The sequence below is a fragment of the Phocoena phocoena genome, chromosome 5 (genome assembly GCF_963924675.1).
Source record: "Phocoena phocoena chromosome 5, mPhoPho1.1, whole genome shotgun sequence".
NCBI lineage: Eukaryota > Metazoa > Chordata > Mammalia > Artiodactyla > Phocoenidae > Phocoena > Phocoena phocoena.
Genome location: NC_089223.1, coordinates 8,077,389 through 8,098,200, shown reverse-complemented (window position 1 = coordinate 8,098,200; position 20,812 = coordinate 8,077,389). Strand labels below are relative to the sequence as shown.

Sequence of the window (20,812 nt, the reverse complement as noted above, 5' to 3'; positions counted from 1 at the left end):
CCAGGCTAAGCTTATTGGAATCCCTCACCATAATGTTCATGCTATATTTTTCTTCTCTTTTGTTTAAGAAATCTTAGAACAAATTTTAACATAGTTGAAAAGACTAAAATAAGATATTTGGTTTTAAATTCAAAGATGTCAAGCTATCCATTTGAATTTCAAAATCTGCCTAATGATTAGGCTGTACCCTAAATTTTAAAATCGCTGTTCTACACATACATGCTGGTGGGGCGGGTTCTGAGCCGAAGGCTCACTTGCTGAAGGAGTCTTGGGTTACGTTAGGTCATTTTCTAGATAGTAGTGAAGTGTGAAACTAATGTTCGGCAAGTTCTTAGAGTTCAGGATTCTTTTCTAAAGTTTATAAAGCCAGAATGACAACTCTTAAAACAGGTAAGTTTACATCAGAGTAGATGTTAGATGAGATCACTTCCCTCCAGACTAAGAAGTTGTTGTATTGATGTGATTTTTCAGTGAACCATCCCACTTAGGTATCAGTAATAACCTGGAACCAGGCTTTTCTTACTTGCTGCATTTCTTTCCTCACTACCTACCCACTTCAGAGGCTTAGAAACTATATTTGAAAGTAATATGACCATATAAATTCAAGTTTAAATTGCTGAAGTTTTTTTTGTGTTTTTCTTTTAACCTTTCCTCAATTTTGAATTCTACTTTTTAAAAAGCAGTGTCCCGTGTAGAGAAAAGGGAACCCTCTTGCACTGTTGTTGGTGGGAATGTAAATTGATACAGCCACTATGAGAACAGTATGGAGGTTCCTTAAAAAACTAAAAATAGAACTACCATACCACCCAGCAATCCCACTACTGGGCATGTACCCTGAGAAAACTCTAATTCAAAAAGAGTCATGTACCACAGTGTTCATCGCAGCTCTATTTACAATAGCCAGGACATGGAAGCAACCTAAGTGTCCATGGACAGATGAATGGATAAAGAAGATGTGGCACATATATGCAATGGAATATTACTCAGCCATAAAAAGAAACAAAATTGAGTTATTTGTAGTGAGGTGGGTGGACCTAGAGTCTGTCATACAGAGTGAAGTAAGTCAGAAAGAGAAAAACAAATACTGTATGCTAACACATATATATGGAATCTAAAAAAAAAAAGGTCATGAAGAACCTAGGGGCAAGATGGAAATAAGACACAGACCTACTAGAGAATGGACTTGACACAGGGAGGGGGAAGGGGAAGCTGGGACAAAGTGAGAGAGTGGCATGGGCATATATACTACCAAATGTAAAATAGCTAGTGGGAAGCAGCCGCATAGCACAGGGAGGTCAGCTCAGTGCTTTGTGTCCACCTAGAGGGGTGGGATAGGGAGGGCGGGAGGGAGGGAGATGCAAGAGGGAGGAGATATGGGGACATATGTATATGTATAGCTGATTCACTTTGTTATACAGCAGAAACTAACACACCATTGTAAAGCAATTATACTCCAATAATGTTGTTAAAAAAAAAAAAAGCAGTGTCAGGGTATCACATAAATACTTTGTTTGTTTCTGAGGCTGATTTGTTGCAATAGTCTCATTGTTAGATTTAGACTTTAATTCAACCACCACAGTTCCGAAATGTGTCATAGGGAGTCAGGCTTGGCCAACTAACTGGTTTGCAGTAGTGCTCTGCCCTTTAGCTACTTGAAGCTTGTTGCGTAATCACTTTGTGGCAAGGCGGGGAACATCTGAGGTTTCAGTTTGAGACAACATGGTGGTCCATTTGATTCGTCCTGGTTTCCTGCCAACCAATACAATTACATGATAATTTAAAAATTATGTAAGAATTAGGTTGGTACAAGTTAATTTAGCTTTTTTTCTTACCCACTTGACATGAAATAGGGAGAATCTATTGATAAAACCTGAACTGTTTTTTTTTTAATTATTTGCATGGCTGGTTTGAGATTGACTTTTCTTGAGTTAATCTAGTGTACAGAATTCAAGTAAAAAAGGAAAACACGATTGTTAATTATGACTAAGTTCTAGATTTGGGGACTAGAATCAGAAACATGTCCACTGATAATTTAATGTATAAATCAGTGGGGTTTTTTTTTTTTTTTGCACTACCTCTAGTAGGAGCAAATGAGAGCTTAAACATTTTAAGTAAATTATTATAATGTCCTTGTCTTCTATTCCTTTCCCTCCAACTTTATTACAATTCCTTTGCTGCAGTGTTAGAAAAGGGGAGTCATTACATGACTAATGAATTTCATAATGATTTATTGACATGATGAAAAACTAAATTGGCTCTTTTAAATCCAAAATAATTTTTTCTGTGCCTTTGAAAAGTAAAAAATGATTGGTAGTGACAAAATGGTATCTTCCCTGGCTAAGGATATTGAATACTAAATATTATGTATCGACAGTGTTAATTGGTCAGGTTTTTCAGGGGAGGAAAGGCCCAATCAAGAGATGAGACCCATCTGAGGTGGGTATTCACCAGAAGTAGATTCAGCCACAGGCAGCCAGGCGGAGGAGATGGGGTATTGAACGGAGGGGTATTCCGTTTTACGGTTTATTCTGAGATGTCCGACATAAGGTAGAATGGCAGATCTCAGTGGCTGCAAGTTTGGGAGTTGGCAGTCTTCATGTAGACCAAATCAAAACAGAGAGAGGATGAGGGCAAAGCAGGTCTCCCATTTCAGAGGAAGGAGAATAGCTGCTCTATAAAGGAACTCAGATACAGTAGATCAGACAGGCATCGAGCAATTGGAGTGGAGACAAGGTGCATTATTTATAACAGCAAGAGAGGGTCTGTGTCTGGAGTAGAGATGCAGAGCATACCAAGAGGCTGCAGTGCACTAGTGGAGGTTCCAGGACCTTCCTGTGGCTGGGGGTAGGGAGGTCGGTTACAGGAACAGAGACCGAGAGGGGCCATTTCGGTCATTACCTTGCTCCACCGTTCACCCTGTAGAATTGCGGTTTCTGTGATTGCTATTCTGACATCTAGGGCTGAACCACGTGTTAGTCTACTGTACGTTTCCACTGCCTTCAGGCTTTTCTGTAGTAAGGTAGGCCTCTTATAAATAGACATGCACTCAGATGTTCTCATTCTAGATGAAGTCTTCTGTGATAAGAACTGTCTTCTTTAATTCCAGTACTTCTCCAACCTAACCTAATTCACCATAGAGCCATTTGTCCTTTTTTGCAAAGGAAAGAAATAGTAGCTACAAATCTACACCTGCCACCATCCCATGTGGCAAGTTTATTGCAGCTACAGTAGCTCAAACAGTAGGTGTCATTGTTCCCCAGATGCTCATTAGAGATTACCCGCCCTGTTGAAGTGATTAAGGGAATGAAAGGGAAGGACCGGTTACACCAAACCCTTAGTGAGATCGCCGCAAATAAACACGAACCTGCGTGCTGAGGGTGCAGAACATGATTGGCAAAGATGCCCACACCCTGGCCTCTTTCCTAGTCTAGACTGGAATCCCAGAAAAGGAGCCCCTACCTCAATTGCTCAGATTAGCGTGAAAGCAGCTTGCAGTAGGTTTTCTTCTGTGTCACATGCAGCCTGTTGTCTGAATTCTTTTGGTGGCATCCAGTCAGATCTGGTTGGGATCTGTTGCTAGTTCTACTTCTATTTATCTAAGTCTTCGGTGTTGCCAAGCCCAGGTTTTGATTTCTGTGGTTATTTCCACTGGGAGTAGGGTTCTTTTTTTTTTTTTTTGCGGTAAGCGGGCCTCTCACTGTTGTGGCCTCTCCCGTTGCGGAGCACAGGCTCCGGACGCGCAGGCTCAGCGGCCATGGCTCATGGGCCCAGCCGCTCTGCAGCGTGTGGGATCTTCCCGGACCGGGGCACGAACCCATGTCCCCTGCATTGGCAGGCGGACTCTCAACCACTGTACCACCAGGGAAGCCCCCAGCCAGGTTTTTGATAATGGCTCTGCCTGAATTGATTGTTCCCCCTGACGAACCCCTAAACACAAAGAACTATTTGGGACCTCTAAAGAGAAATTACAAGCTAGGGGAAAGGATGACTTGCTCTGAGGACTCAGAGTAGAAACAATTTCAGAAAACTGTTTTTTGTATGATTCAGAGGAAAACTTGAGAAGTAATATGTGCTAATCTTCTCCAAAAATGCTCAAGGACATAACCGGCCTCTTTGAAATATGAGTAGGAACCTGTAAGGAGAGAATAAGTTGAGAATTAAAAGGCTAGAGACACACAAGAACAGCTGAAATGAGGGAAAGAGAAGCCTAGAAACGTATTTGCAGAGATTTTTTAAACTTTGGAAAGCAGTAAAGAGCAGAAAGTATTTAAAATAAATCAAGTACATGATGAGAGAGAAACTTGAGAAGCTCTCCCAAAATATAAAGGGTAAAGAAAAAGCTGTGAGAGAAATAATGTTAGATATGAAAGTCAGAGATCAGAAAGCCAACATGAAAATTATGATTCTAAGGAGAAAACCATACTAATAGAAATAGAAGTAGAAATCAGTGTTAATATATACCCAGCTAATTGAGAGGTGAATCCCCCAAAATATTTTTTTAATTAAGAAGTAGAAACCTGATTATAATTATTAGTGGAGGGCCAAAGAAAGTAATGAAATTCTAAATTTCTTATCTTGCATGGAAGGTAGGAGAGTAGAAGCAGGCATCAGGTGTTTCAGGGTTTCTTTTTGGTGGTTTGATTTTTGGGTTTTCGTTTCAGTTTTAATAGTCACAGATGTATGGGTTGTAGAGGCAACAACTAGTAGAATTGTGCGTAGGACTCGTATATCCCAAATCACCTCAGAAGATAAGAGCAAAGACAGAAATCAAAGGAAAAGGAAGCTCCAAAATTATAAAACATAAAGCAAAAACATAAAACTAGAAAAAATGTATCAGCTATGACAATAAGTGTAAATGGATTAAATTCTTTGATAAAAGCTAAAAGTAATTTTTTTAAATGACTGCTTGAACTATGTATGGCTCGAAAGAGCTATGCCTAAAACAAAATAGCACAGAAAGGTTAATAATATAGGATTTATCTCTGATAAACATGAACAGAAAAAAGCAGAGATAGCAATATCAATACCAGAACAACTAGAGTTTAAAGCCAAATCCATTGAACAGGACAAACCTAGACTTTATTGGGTAAAATCCATACTAAAAATATAAAGGTTAAAATAATAAGTATGTATAAACTAGCATTGTATCAAATCATATAAATTTAAACCCTTAAGTTAACAAGGATAAACATGCAAACACATTTGAAGTATAGAACTTACATATACCACAATATGTCTGTAACAAAAAATTATGAATAGCGCTGAGAATTTAATAAAATTAATAAGATTTAAAATATAGGAGCATCACATACACTAAACTTTACAACCTACAAATATGGCTTAAGCATTCCTGCTACTTTCTAAAAGATTACTCAGGTATCTCTAAAAGTTCTTGAAGAGTAGAAATATTAAGTTGTGTCTTCTAACCACAGTGTAATTAATAACAAAAAATTTCCAATCAACCAATGAAAACTCTCCTAAAGGGAAGAAGAAATTCAAATAGGAAATAGAAACAGACTATTTGGAAGAAAAAGAGGAAAAGTACATATAAAAATGTGTGGAATGAGATCTAAACTCTTTTTAAGAGGTAACTTCACCTTCTTCAAAAGATTGAAAGTAAACAAGCCACACATTCAGAATAAGAAGTTATAAAAAGGAAGAAAAGCAACTTCTTGGAAGCCCAAAAGGATTTAATAATAATAAAAGAAAACATAAAAATAACAGAACTCATGTTTGAATCCAGGAACTCATTCTTTGAGAGTAAAAATGAAAATGATAAAAAAGAAAACCTTTGGTAAACTTAAGGAAAAAAAAAAGGTACAATACTAATAATCAGAAGTGAAGTTTGCTGTGAGGGGTATAGTAGTTTTTAAAAATACTTCATGCAATTTTATGCTGATAAACATGAAAACCTAGATGAAATAAAAGGTTTTCTGGAAAGCATAAATTTTGAGAAGAAATTTCCATGTGAATGCAAAAAGTACTTTTAATAATCTGTTCTAATTCTAAGAAAAGAAATAGATGTGTAGCCAAAGATTTATGTGAATAGCAGCATCATTTGAGAATAAGGATTATGTTTTTATTAAGGACATATCTGAAGCCAGATAACATGAGATGGAATCAGAGCTGTGTAAACTTGAGTGAGATACTAAACCTCTCGGAACCTCAATTTCCTCATCTATAAATGGGTATAGTATATGTAGTCACCTCTCTATTTCATTTCTATTTTGCTTTATAAAGACCTTAGTCTAAAAACTAAAATAAACCTCTGAATTTCTTCTTATGTAAAACATTCTAAATATATGAAACTGATAACTCCCATAATCAGGGCCCTAAAGAAGCTGTACAAAATGTATTTTGACATTTGGATGGGCTCAGTTTAATTTGTTAGAAAATATTTAATACAGTATCAAGATATAGGAATGAAGAATAATTCATTTCTTCAAATCAGTCCTAATACTTAAAGGAATAGTATGTGTGAGTTTCGATAAAAATATGCGGGGATAAATATTTTTTGTCAAAATCTAAACACCTATAAATGCTCCCTAAAATTTCTGCATGTGTTAATCATAACTGAAAGTTAAAGCAAAGTGAATAAATATTGAGGACTGAGTGTATTTGTTTTACGGCACTGTAGAGAATTGAACTAAAATCATGAAAATGTTTTCATTTACAAATTCATTATACAGTTACATTATACAATCATCTTATAATGTTGACACTGTGTATCGACTTTTAGTATTTTAAGATGATACTAGAAATACCGTATTCTGTTAAATAGACAAGAGTTTATTCTGGTTTGATGATTAGTTACCGGATCCTCATCCTGAAGCTTAAACAAGCATCACATAATTGTCTTTTAAATTCTTACTCATTAAAAAACTTGAATGTAAATATTATCTTCTAGAGAAAAAGGATAATTCTGTTAGACCTAATGGTTCCTACCAAAACAACATCTTACGGGCAACATTTTATACACCACTGCAAAGAGAATATACTGAAGTAAGAGGACAGAAAAAAGAGAACACATCCTTCTTCAAGATGTCTGGTTTCAGTAGATTTGAAAGGCTTCTTTATGTCACATCAAGAGATCTAATAAGAGAATCACTCGTCAACAGGCATTCTGTGCATCTTGTCACGTGCACGTTTTATGGACTAACATTGCTGAGCATAATCACTTTTTGGAAATGTTTTGCTGATAGAAATAAAGACTAAATATATTTAACTGCATCATAGAATATATTTCAGAGTAGGCTTAGAATCTGTTTTGAATGACCGTACCAGGAGGGCATTCATTTGCATCATCACTTAAGTAGGCTTGGGTAATGAAATTGACCGTGATGCTGAGTCTGCTTATTCATCTTAGTTTTGAATACTTGCTTTATCAACATTAGGAAATGAATTCTTCCATATTCAGGTGTTTATACTGCATAAGTAAGAGATTTCCTTAGCAAATCAGTCAAGTGCTCTGAAAAAACATTCGTTATTCTTAGCCCTCTGCAGGGGATAGAAAACAAGCTACGTGTAGATGAAGAAAATCATTATCTTTCACTTTAGCTTATTCGCTTATTGTCTTTTTGTTAGTGTCTTAACATTACCTCCGTAAGCTGATTATAGCAGCGGAAGCAGGCCCTATTTCTGACATTAAATATTCTTAGAAATCTTGTTATTGATGAATTGTTAAGCACATCCCAGGAACTGTGGAGGTGATTGGATACCTGACCAAAGCTATTTTGGTATCTGATAAACCCTAACTATGACTGACACTGTCATAAAACTAAATATGCAGTTATAACCTTTTGTAATGAATTAAACTTTAGGGCAATAAACTTGAAACTGAGATAGTCATAAACTTTTAGAGCTAAAAGAAAATCACAGAGATCATGAACCAAGTCTTTCATTTTCTGTATGAAGAAACCAGCCCAAAGCAGCCAAGCTAACCAACAATCTGACTGTGATTGCAGCTAATTAACTGCAGAGCCAAGACCAGAACTTCACTTTTCTGATTCCCAACGCAAAATACTCTCTTTTCAGAATACTTTCTTTAGGCCCCTCGGAGCTGGGAATGCAACTCTTGGGAGCTTCGGAGGCTGCAGAGCCGTAGGCGGCGGTGGCCTGGGAGGTCCGGGCGCTGTGACCAGGCTGCGGTCACTCGTCTCTTCCTCTCTCTGGCCACCTCCTGTCTCGAAAATAACTTTTTTACTATGAAGAAAGGAGAAAAATTGTAGCCGTCCGCCCCTCCCTCCCTCCCTTCCTCTCTCTCTCTCAGTCCTCTGACCTGTGAGCCGGGACCAACCCCGCGCATCCCTTCTACACCCGGGCCAACACCGTGATAAGCAAGATGGCCGCCAACGAGGCCTTCATCTCCAAGTTCCTCCGCATCAAGGGGCTCACGAGCGAGCGACAGCTGCAGTCCTTCCGCCAGAGCCTGCAGGAGTTGCTGGCAGAACATTAGAAACATCACTGGTTCCCAGAAAAGCCCTGCAAGGGATCGGGTTACCGTTGTGTTCCCATCAACCATAAAATGGATCCTCTCATTGGACAGGCAGCACAGCCGATTGGACTGAGCGGTCAGGAGCTGTGCAGGCTTCTCCCAAGTGAACTCACACTCTGGGTTGACCCTTACGAAGTGTCCTACAGAATTGGAGAGGATGGCTCCATCTGTGTGCTGTACGAAGCCTCACCAGCAGGAGGTAGCACCCACAACAGGACCAACGTGCAAACGGTAGACAGCAGAATCAGCTGTAAGGAGGAACTTCTCTTGGACGGAACAAGCCCTTCCCAACACTACAATATAATGACTGTATCAGGTTAAGATATAGTCTATGGATGGGTCATCTTATAATGCATGGATAATTTTGATACTTGCTTTGGGTGGGCGCCTCTTGGGGGATGGATTATGGATTTTAAACCATGTCACAGCTGTGAAGATCTGGCACAAAATAGAGTGCTAAAAAATTTTTTTAAGTGACAGTGCCATAGTTTGGACAGTACCTTTCAATGATTTAATAGCCTGTGAGTCCAAGTAAATGATCACCTTATTTGCAAGGGAGAGAAGTCCTAGGGTGGTTTCAGTTTCTCCCAGACACGATGCCTAAATTTTTACATCAGTCCCTTGAATGCAAATCTGTATTTCAAAGAACCTTTCTCTGCAGTAGAACTTGCACTATGGCACTTAAAGTTGTTATCCATTTTGGCAGCTCAACATTTTAAACGTGGTGGTACTGGAAATTTTATGACAAGACTTTTACCTAGCTCTTAAATATAAATGTACATAAGACAAACTAGTAAGTATGACCTGGGGAAATGGTCACACCTTGTATTGTGTTTTTGGCCTTGAAAGTAGCAAGTGACCAGAATCTGCAGTGGCAACAGCCTTTGAAAAAGACACTATCTCAAGTGTGGTCTTAGCACCAGCCAGCTCTCTGTACATTTGCTGGCTTGTAGTTTTCTGAGACTGAGTCTACTTCTTATCTTTAGAAAGTGGAGGTCTGGCTTGTAACTTCTCTTGTACTTAATTGGGTAAAAGTCTTTTCCACAAACCACCATCTATTTTGTGAACCTTGTTAGTCATAGTTTGTTTGGTGAGTTACGGACTGGTGTGAACTTGTACAGTTCGTGTGTATTGACTGTGGCAGAGTTGTACAGATTTCTGTATTTTGGATGACAGATTTTTCTTCTCTCTATAATAAATTGTTTCTTGGCATTTAAAAAAAAAAAAGAATACTTCCTTTAGAAAAATTCTGTTGTAAAAGCATGGAAGTATGGACACACTAAGTAATACCAAAAATTCCAAAGGCCTATTACAAAAACACAAACATATAAATTTATCATAAATTTGACCTAAATGTATTAACAAAAATCAATATGGTTTAATTACTTAGTCTTATTATTGATTTATTCATTTATTTTGCATTCTGAGAAAGGCTCTTTCAGGCTGATTTAGATGGCTCAGGTCATTTTTCTTTAAGCTCTGAGGGAAGTGTTGATGTATTGCCTTTTATTCATTCCAATTAGCATATGTTTTCCAAATCACACCTTCATAACTTAGAATCTTTAAAAACAGCAATTGTGATATCTAAGTCACTGAAGTCTAAAAGAATTTTAGTTGCAGGAATTTGGAACCTTGCTAAACAATGTCCTCCACAAATCAACAGCATCAGAATCACTGGGGAATGTGTTAGAAATAAAAAATCTCAGGTCCCCTTTCCTAGACCTAGACCCACTGTATCAGAATCTGTGTGTGAACAAGATCCCGGGTGATTCTGGTGCACATTTGAGAGTTAGAGAGTTCGGAGTCTCAGAACCTGGTCCCATTTGTTGTCATTTCCGTGTCTCTTTCTTCCTCTCCTTTTTTCATCTTCTCCTCCCTACGCCCCACCCCACCCCAAAAGGAACATAAAAATATCAGTGTGTGCTTTTTAATAAGCAAAAAGAAGTTCAGGTCAAAAGTGTATAGAAGGGAGGAGAGGAAATGTATCTCTTCATTCTGAGATGGCATGGCTGACTGATTGGCTGATTATATTTATGTGTCTTTGGAATGTTTTTAGTATCTAGCAGCTCTGTATTCTTTTCCCACCTGTATGTTCTCCCGGAGTCATTATTCAAATCGGCCCCTGCCCCCAAAAGCAAGGTTGTGTAACTGCGTGAGACATGGAGTGCCGGAGTTAATTATACAGTGTTGAATTTACAGAGAGTGAGCCACAGGCATCGAAAGCAGGGACTGCCTGTTCCAGCTAAGGACAGAGAGCCGCAAAGGATTTATTGTTGGTTATGTAACCTGGGAACCTCTATGAATAGCAGGTATTGTGAGGCAGAAATGGTTGTAATTAAAAGCAAAGTTAAATACCTGAGTCCAGGCCTCCATATAGGAAGATGACTCTAGTGAGTGTTTCTTCTAGTGAGTGATGGATTCAAAAAGTCGAGTGTAGTGATTAGGAGCTTAGACTCTAAGCTAAAACTTTCTTGGTTCCAATCTCAGCTCATCTGCTTCTTGGCTCTGTGACTGTGAGTTACTTAACCTCTCTAACCTCTTCATTTGAAAACAGGGAAAAGAAAACAATGGTACCTACTTCATGGGGTTATTGTAAACAGTAAATGAGAAAAGCTATGTAAACAATAGCAAGCACAATGTCTGAAACATAGCACTCAGTAAGCATTCGGGTTTATTTATTTGTTCCTTCATTTATGAATGAAGATTCTTCTCATACGTTTCCCTGTGAGCAACAGTACTCTTTTATGCAGTTTTTCTGGGGCTCGGCTGTGGTTTGTGACCATGACAAAGAGCTACAGCTTTAGCTAAAGGAATTCTCTGGGGTTAGAGAGTGAGTGTCTGTTGATCACCTCTGGGATAATGAGTCTGTGCTGGTGGTATTCGTAGGTATTGTCATGAAAGAAAATGAGGAATATTATACAGTCCCTTGAAGCACTTAGGTTCTACATGGAAAGTGGTGAGATACACATATACACGTACGTGGAAGAAAAGCTCGACAGCTGATTCCAAAGCAACACATTCACATGCTGAGAATTCTGTAGTATAAATGAGGATGCTTGAGTGATTGACAGGCAACCATCAGTATTGGTCATTAACAGCTTTTATTTTCTTCAGGTGTCTTCCGCAAAGAAGAAAGTAAAAATGGGAGAACTGTTAGATTAGGCAAAACTGTAGTTTGACATGCACTGAAGATTTGTTTTTAATCTCATTTTCAACATAGATACTTTCGAATCTTGACTTAGAAGCCAATTGAGCACTACAGGGCAGAATGTAAGAAAGTACTCACACTGATGGTTAAAACAGATGCCAGCCTCGACCCACACTGTGCTTATGTGCAAGTAGAATGGGGGCAAAAGGGTGAAGTTCTGAAGCGTGCTAATCAGATAGTGTTCTCTCATTTCACCATTCCGTTTTATATGGACTACTTTTTTTTTCTTTTACTGACTACTTTTTAATACTTTCGAAGGAATTCAGGCTTTGGAGAAAATGGGAAAGTTAGAGGAAGTTTATAAATGCTCAATAAAAGAGCTATATATTAGGTGTTAAGATGAAACATTATAGAGCTTGAGGTATTTTCCATCTTGAGGAACTTAGGCAGAAGATGTGGCTCAGATAGAGTCGTGTAGAAAGCAGTGTTTGTTCCTTGTTCTCTGTCCCCTACGGCCCCCGCTCCATGTTCAGAGCAGTTTTAGGAAGATGCTTCTGTCTGCAGGTCTGGAGAGAGTGGGGCAGGAGGGAACAGACTTGGGCTGCAGAGAGCAGAGACGGGGCAGTTGGTAGCAGGAAAGCAGTGGGCAGCAATCGTATTAACATTTGGGGAAAATTCAAAGACCCCAGACTAGGGCCATGGCAATAGTCTGAGAGGCAGAAATGGTTTTCAGGGGTCACCTTTGAAACTATCCGTCATGGACATCTTAACATGGAGAAAAGAAGCTGTTTGGGAATATGCACCCAGGGCCATCTCTAATCTAGAGACAAGTAAAAATCAGCATCGGTCAGTGGGTAATTAAATGTCATGTGAGGGTCATTCAGGGCTAATACTTTCAGCCCGGGCTGCCCTCACATGTTGGATTCGCACTCTCTGGTCCTGTGTCTAACCTGGCTTCCTTTCTTTTGCTTCTTTTCTACAGTGCCCACGTATCCCAAGTCAGCAATGTGTCGGCAACGGGAGAGTAAGTGATACGGATTTTGGGCTTTTTTCCCCCTCCTCTCATGTATTAAACAGTAAAAAAGCTTTTCTAATGGTGTATAGCATTGGAAGATTAATATAATAAGCAACGAATGATGATTTTTAAAACCACCCAGAGGAGAAGACCAAATAAGAAGTGTTCCCGTTTGAGCTTCTGTGTGGGTGTGTGACTGGAGACCCCTCAGCCGTGTGAACATATGAGATTTTCTGTTTATTTTAGTCAAAATCGTGTCAGTTAGTACGTGCAAAGCGGTCTGTGTGCATTGGGAGGTGTCTTGCCATTAAAGGTGGAAACACGAACCGTGTGTTTTACTTCTTCCTTTGTTCGTTTGAATCAGCCTCCATTTACGGAGTGCCTGCTATATGCCAAGCATCGTGTTAGGTGTCTAATGTCAAAGAAGCCTTGTGCTCTGCCTTTGGGGCCTTTACAGTCTGATAGGACACAGAAAAGGAGGCAAGTTAGTGATGGCAGCAAGCCCTTCTTCCACAGGGCAGTGGCAGTGCTCTGTTAATTATGTCCATCGCATGTCTTTTTCCTCCTAAGACGACCAACCGCACTTAGACTAAAATCTAAACTGCAGCTATCTACCCCTGCCTGTTCGTTGTGCTTTACCCATATGACATTGCTGGGACCTGGGTGGGCCTTCTGGAGCATCTTCCATGAGCAGGGATCAGGCGGATGAGAAGGGGCGGATGTGTGATAAGGAAGAAGAGAAAAACATTAGAAGGAACACTAATTGGTACGAATGTGGCTCTAATAGGATGAGTTGGGATTTTTTTTTTTCCTTGTTATGGGAGGAAGCACTCAGAGGGCAGATATGACGTCTTTTATCTTTGAGAATTTTAAAGAGATTCCAGAATTATACCAAGACTGATGCGTTCTTGTCTGTTTCCTAATCACCTTTACTTCTTATATGTCTTGTATAACGTTTGGAAAAGGTGTGGCTTCGGTATGTATGTATATATTGATTTATTCACTTTCCCATGTACCACCATGAGGTAATCTCAAATCGTTGGGATGTAGAGTTCTAGATATTAAAGTTCTAATGCCTAGTCATTCTGTACTTGCTCACTGTTGTAAAATAGTTTTAATGAAATTACTATGAGTCTATTATAAAACTACATTTGGAACATGTAAAGTTCTTAAATTTTCAAAACTCATTGTATTTAACTGAATGTGTTTCTCAGTCTGACCATTTTTAAAATATATATGTGGTTTTTAAATTTTTTAACAGCTTTTTTGAGGTGTATGTACAAAAGCTATACACATACTTAATGTAGCGTATACTTCATGTATACAATTTGATGAGTTTGGATGTGATTCTTTTTTCAAGGGAAGGAAAACATGCTTGGAGGAGTGTCCGTTTAGAATTTTTCATGCCTGCTTATTCAGAATTAAATAATGAAGTGATTAAAAAATGGGTTTAGACACATTGAAAGATTATATAGCTTTAAAAATGATACCTCATCTGTCTTATCATGCTCTCTTTTTAGCCCCTGAGCTTACCTGTTTTCTTCCGGTTGAACAAAGTAAATCTATCCTTCCATCTCCAGTAATATACATTGGGGTGTTTGCATGAATACAGCTTCGATCATATATATTACAATTTAATTGAATAGAGGTTCAGAAAGATTCTACCATTCTGTTATGAGGAGGAATTGCTCTGGTAAGGTGTTCTTTTTAAATAGCATTATTGCCTATATAATTTTATCTTAAAGGGATTCCAAAGAGATAATAGGCATCATAAAATCATTTGTGCCAATTTGCTTTGTAAATCATCCTGTCTTCCTCTGCAGAACTGGTATAAATCTGGAAGAAACTCACCTTTGTAAGAATAGGTCCATTATTATTCTATGAGGAAAAAAATCTTTCCTCATTCTGCCTTATATTAAATGATCTGTATTTCCTGAATGCCTCCTACAATTGTTGCCAGACCTGCCGTGAGTGTTTCAGTAATCCCGGATAGAAAACACAATTATCACATTGGTGGAATTTGTTCTGTGTAGCTTTGTTTTTAATACACAGTGCAAATATTTAGGGATTAATGCCTCATACTGTCTTTGCTCATGAAGCTGTAGTAGATGTTCCATGGAAAATGCTGATATTTCCAATATTATGGGAACTTTTTTTTATTGAAGTATAGTTGATTTACAATGTGTTAATTTCTGCTGTACAGCAAAGTGATTCCGTTATACACACACACACACACACACACACACACACACACACACACACACACACACATATATATATACACATTCTTTTTTCATATTCTTTTCCATTATGGCTTATCATAGGCTATTGAATATAGTTCTCTGTGCTCTACAGTAGGACCTTGTTGTTTCTCCATTCTATATATAAAAGCTTACATCTGCTGACCCCAGCCTCCCGCTCCATCCCTCCCCAGCCTCTTCCCCCTTGGCGACCACCAGTGTGTTTTCCATGTACGGGGACATATTTGTATACGCAGTTATTGGTAGGTTTCATTGCTTGACTCTGCATTCTTTTTTACCAGACTCTTAGAAAGAACCATCCGGTCAGCTGTAGAACAACATCTTTTGGATGTTAATAGCTCTGGAGGCCAAAGTTCAGAGGACTCAGAATCTGGAACATCATCAGCATCTTTCTCCACATCCACCAAACAGCGACGACGCCAGTCCAAGGAGCAGGATGAAGTTCGACATGGCAGTGACATGTGAGTCGGCATTGGTACTTCTTGTTTGCATTTGCTCTTCTTCTTTTAAAAATATACACCCGGGGGCTTCCCTGGTGGCGCAGTGGTTGAGAGTCCGCCTGCTGATGCAGGGGACACGGGTTCGTGCCCCGGTCCGGGAAGATCCCACGTGCTACGGAGCGGCTGGGCCCGTGAGCCATGGCCGCTGAGCCTGCGCTCCGCAACGGGAGAGGCCACAGCAGTGAGAGGCCCGCATACCGCAAACAAACAAACAAACAAACACCCCCTTCGGGCTTCCCTGGTGGCACAGTGGTTGAGATTCCGCCTGCCAATGCAGGGGACATGGGTTCGAGCCCTGGTCTGGGAGGATCCCACATGCCGTGGAGCAACTGGACCCGTGAGCCACAATTACTGAGCCTGCGCGTCTGGAGCCTGTGCTCCGCAACAAGAGAGGCCGCGACAGTGAGAGGCCCGCGCACCGCGATGAAGAGCGGCCCCCACTCGCCACAACTAGAGAAAGCCCTCGCACAGAAACGAAGACCCAACACAGACCAAAATTAAATAAATAAATAGATAAAAATTTTAAAATATATTTATATATATATATATATATATATATATATATATATATATATACACACACATACACCCGAATTAGTGACTGTGTTATAGACACTCTCATTTCAGTACTCAGGTTAACATTTTAAGTTTTCATTTTGACCCTTCTAAACTTGGCTGGCATTTAGGAATTCATAAGTGATTGAATAAACATTTCCTTTTCGTCTAGATGTTTTGTATGTTATGGGAAGCCACCTCTGATTTAACACATTTCATGGCTTCCTCATGAATATCTTGTCAATATTTAGAGAGATCCTGAAGCACTGGAGGAGAAAATTCCCACATGCCTGTCCAGAGACGGTTTTTTCCTTGTTGGACAGCATTCAGTTGGCTATTAGACTTGCTTATGAGCCAGCAGGTTTCCCTACTGTTTTGACCTGATTAAATACCAGAATATTACTGTAACGCTCTGACAGTTGATGATGTAGAAGAAAGGTTGAGCTTAAGTCTAACAAACGAGGAAATGCTTGAGTTCTTTATTATTATAGTGACTAATTTTAAGGCATTGTCTCAGCATGAATTTCAAGAAGAGTATTACAACAAATTTTATTCTCCGTTAAAAGATTTGATAAAATACAAATGACTAATTACCATTCATCTTATTGAATAATCATGATTTAAATTGGCAAGGAAAATGCATTTATATATAATAGACTGTAGTCCCATATTTTTCCTGAAAGTTTTATCTACTGTAGCATTTAGTCTCTATAAAGTTGTTATTTTGAAATTCTTATGAAATGATAAAGACTAAACCAAGCCCTAGTTTGCCTCATTCCTTTTCACCTGGACTCATAATCGACATCAGAATGTTGATGGAGAAAAAGCAACTTCTCTTTGCTTAAAGAAAATACAAAAGATAAATAGTATAAATAAATTCCACGCTGCCCATTATAAAGATGTCTAAGAGCTATATTAACAAATGTAATTTTAGAAATTAAAAAGTATCAGTCATATAACCCACTGACTTTTCAAGTGGTATAAGCAGCGTGTTTTTAAAAATATTTGTCTTAGAGCTGGTGGATAGGAGGGGGTGCTGTAATATTTCCTTTAGAAAATAGGAAAATTATAAAACGGGACATATTTACATTTAAAATTAGCTACTGACTAAGCTTTATAGAAGGTGTTTAGGTATATAATTAGTCTGTGTGGCCTATATTGTGTTATACAGCGAGTACCAATTATTCATCTGACACTATTCTTAGCCTCTGCCTCATTTTTTTGCCACACAGTATATAGCAACACTGCATTTTTAAAAGCCTTAGTGTGTCACGACATCGTGCTTTCCACCCTCGTTGTTTGGACAGAGGGGTAGCAAGCAGAGGCTGGAAGCGATAGTGAGCGTGGTAGAACAAAGCTGGACAGTGGTCCTGGTGGTGGTGGGTACCTGGGGCAGGCCAGGGAGGAGCACGGCAGGGCAAGGTCAAAAGCGAACAGGGGCTACACAGATAAACCCACGCACCTGTGGTCACCTAATCTATGACGAAGGAGGCAAGACTATACAGTGGAGAAAAGACAGCCTCTTCAATAAGTGGGGCTGGGAAAACTGGACAGCTACATGTAAAAGAATGAAATTAGAGCACTCCCTAACACCATACACAAAAATAAACTCAAAATGGATTAAAGACCTAAATGTAAAGCCAGATATTGTAAAACTCTTAGAGGAAAATATAGGCAGAACACTCTCTGACATAAATCACAGCAAGGTCTTTTTCCATCCACTGCCTAGAGTAATGAAAATAAAAACAAAAATAAACGGGACCTAATGAAACTTAAAAGCTTTTCCACAGCAAAGGAAGCCATAAACAAGATGAAAAGACAACCCTCAGAATGGGAGAAAATGTTTGCAAATGAAGCAACTGACAAAGGATTAATCTCCAAAATATACAAACAGCTCACGCAGCTCAATATCAAAAAAACAACCCAATCAAAAAAATGGACGGAAGATCTAAATAGACATTTCTCCAGAGAAGACATACAGATGGCCAAGAGACACATGAAAGGATGGTCAACATCACTAATTATTAGACAAATGCAAATCAAAACTACAATAAGGTATCACCTCACACCAGTCAGAATGGCCATCATCAAAAATTCTACGAACAGGGCTTCCCTGGTGGCACAGTGGTTGAGAGTCCGCCTGCCGATGCAGGGGACACGGGTTCATGCCCCGGTCTGGGAAGATCCCACATGCCGCGGAGCGGCTGGGCCCACGAGCCGTGGCCGCTGAGCCTGCGCATCCGGAGCCTGTGCTCCGCAACGAGAGAGGCCACAATAGTGAGAGGCCCGTGTACCGGAAAAAAAAAAATTCTACGAACAGTAAGTGCTGGAGAGGGTGTGGAGAAAAGGGAACCCTCTTGCACTGTTGGTGGGAATGTAAATTGGTACAGCCACTATGGAGAACAGTAAGGAGGTTCCTTAAAAAGCTAAAAATAGAACTACCATATGACCCAGCAATCCCACTACTGGGCATATACACAGAGAAAACCATAGTTCAAAAAGATACATGTACCCCAATGTTCATTGAAGCACTATTTACAATAGCCAGGCCATGGAAGCAACCTAAATGTTCATCAACAGAGGAATGGATAAAGAAGATGTGGTACGTATATACAATGGAATATTACTCAGCCATTAAAAGGAACAAAACTGGGTACTTTGTAGAGACAGGGATGGACCTAGAGACTGTCACGCAGAGTGAAGTAAGTCAGAAAGAGAAAAACAAATATACACTAATGCGTATATGTGGGATCTTAAAATATGGTATAGATGATCTTATTTGCAAAGCAGAAATACAGACACAGACATAGAGAGCAGATGTATGGATACCAAGGGGGAAGAAGGGGGTGGGATGAATTGGGAGATGGGGACTGACATATATACAATATTGATACTATGTATAAAATAGGTAACTAATGAGAACCTACTGTGTAGCACAGGGACCTGTACTCAATGCTCTGTGGTGACCTAAATGGGAAGGAAATCCAAAAAAGAGGGAATATATGTATACATATAGCTGATTCACTTTGCTGTACAGCAGAACCATTGTAAAGCAGCTCTACTCCAATAAAAACTTTTTTTTAAAAAGTGAACAGGGGCTGGACAGGGAGAGAAATATGAAACACAGAGTAACCACTCCTGCAGAATTTAAATACAGTTTCCCACATCTGGGGATATTTCTAGTATAAGTTACCTTGATTGTTTTTCAGTATCAACATCAGGGGAACAAAAGGTGGTGGGGAATGGTAGAGTCTAACTAATCATCTAAAGAGGTATCCATGAAGCTCTAGCCTTTCCCTTCATTTCTCTTGTCTGATGTCCCTTCACCGCTCATTCTGGCCACTCATTGTGGTCAAACCACAGCTGTGCATTGAGTGAAAAAATCTTGGGGTGTAAACTATTTATAGCAGAAGTAACTCACAGTCTCACCTGACGCTTTTCCTTAGCGTGTAGTCTGGGCGTTCAGAAGTCCCTTTCAAATGGTCCCTTTCAAATGGTCACCTTCCTGGTCATAAGGCCCCTCCTAACCTGACACTATTGTATCTTGATAGTCCTTCTTCTTGAACTCTCAGCCCGTACTGAATGGCTGCTCTAAGCTCTCCACAGCTTTGGAGGAACAAGGACCTTATCTCTCAGAGCTCTAGATCTGCTACTTCTGCCCCCATGAAGGTCCTCTTCAGTATGTCCCCAGGAGATGCACTGACATGGTGTCAGTTGCAGAAAGGTTAAGAATCATTATTATAGCCTAAAGTAAGTATGTTTTTCTCAGTGTTTGCTTATACATAATTGACTCGTCATCTAAGATTTCCAACAGATTTTGCTTAAAAAATAAGGAAACATTAAAGCTAGACTTTACTGTATTCAAAGCTATTAGCCATATGGAGTGGTTTTAAAATGTTTTGAAAAATAAAAATCTATGATCTGTTATTTCGCCTTTAACAACTTAGAGCTGCAACCATTTACAAAAATATCCTTTAAGCCAACAGTCACCACATTTCAAGGTGAGATTAAAGAGTCAATAAAGTCTGTAGTAATATCATCACGGCAGATTTTTTAAAGAAGCAATGTAGAGGGCAAAGACTATAAATACTTCAGTTTAGTGCACATGATTTCTTATTTGTCTAAATTCATAAGGAAACATTATCAGGCTTATATTATTATTTGTTACAATAAAAATATGAAAGTTTAAGGAATGTATTCATTATGTAAAAGGGTTCAGTTTAATTCTTACTAAAAAAATTAACCATCTGCCAGGAGCATGGAAATGTTGAATCTTGGTGATGGATATAAGGAAATTCATGGTGATATTCCCTCTATTTTTCTATGTTTGTAAATTTTGTAATAAACTTCTGTTTAAAAAGAAAAGCAAGGCATGACAGGTGAAAATGGTTTCAATCTTCCAAAACACAGTGAACTAGAAAATTATGCATATCTTTTGTTATAATATAAATATTATATTAAATTCCTACTGCAAAGTAAAAAGAAAAGCATGCTTAGAATAATGGAGAGTTCAGTATTGCTAGAACATTACGTGTGTATGTAGGGGTGAGGAGGAAACTCGCAAAAGAAGATAAACTAAAACTAAGATCTAGATGGTGAAAGTGAGAGGCCACCGAGATCTAAGTTCAGGTCAAATCACAGTGTTTCGGGTGTGACTGAGCCTGTCACCATGTCAGGGGAAGGAGTCGTGCACCTGTGCTCCTGGTCACATGGGCACCGCAGTGAGAGGCACTCACCCACACAAGAGCAAAGAGTTTCCTTTGAGGAGAACAGGATTTCCACCTGAGCACAACTGCACGATCAGATTTTCGTATATTTATTTGGACAGGATTTATTCCA

General features: G+C 39.1%; 1 protein-coding gene and 1 pseudogene across 1 annotated transcript in view; both read left to right on the top strand.

Annotated features, from left to right (window-relative positions):
- FAM13A (family with sequence similarity 13 member A) overlaps positions 1-20,812 on the top strand; it is a 306,916-nt gene that overhangs the window by 228,539 nt on the left and 57,565 nt on the right. Inside the window, exons 8-9 of the mRNA XM_065878125.1 lie at positions 12,625-12,666; positions 15,200-15,379. Coding sequence (XP_065734197.1) covers positions 12,625-12,666; positions 15,200-15,379 — 222 coding nt within the window. The remainder of the gene's footprint in view (positions 1-12,624; positions 12,667-15,199; positions 15,380-20,812) is intronic.
- On the top strand, positions 372-8,815 carry LOC136123711 (protein BTG1 pseudogene; annotated as a pseudogene).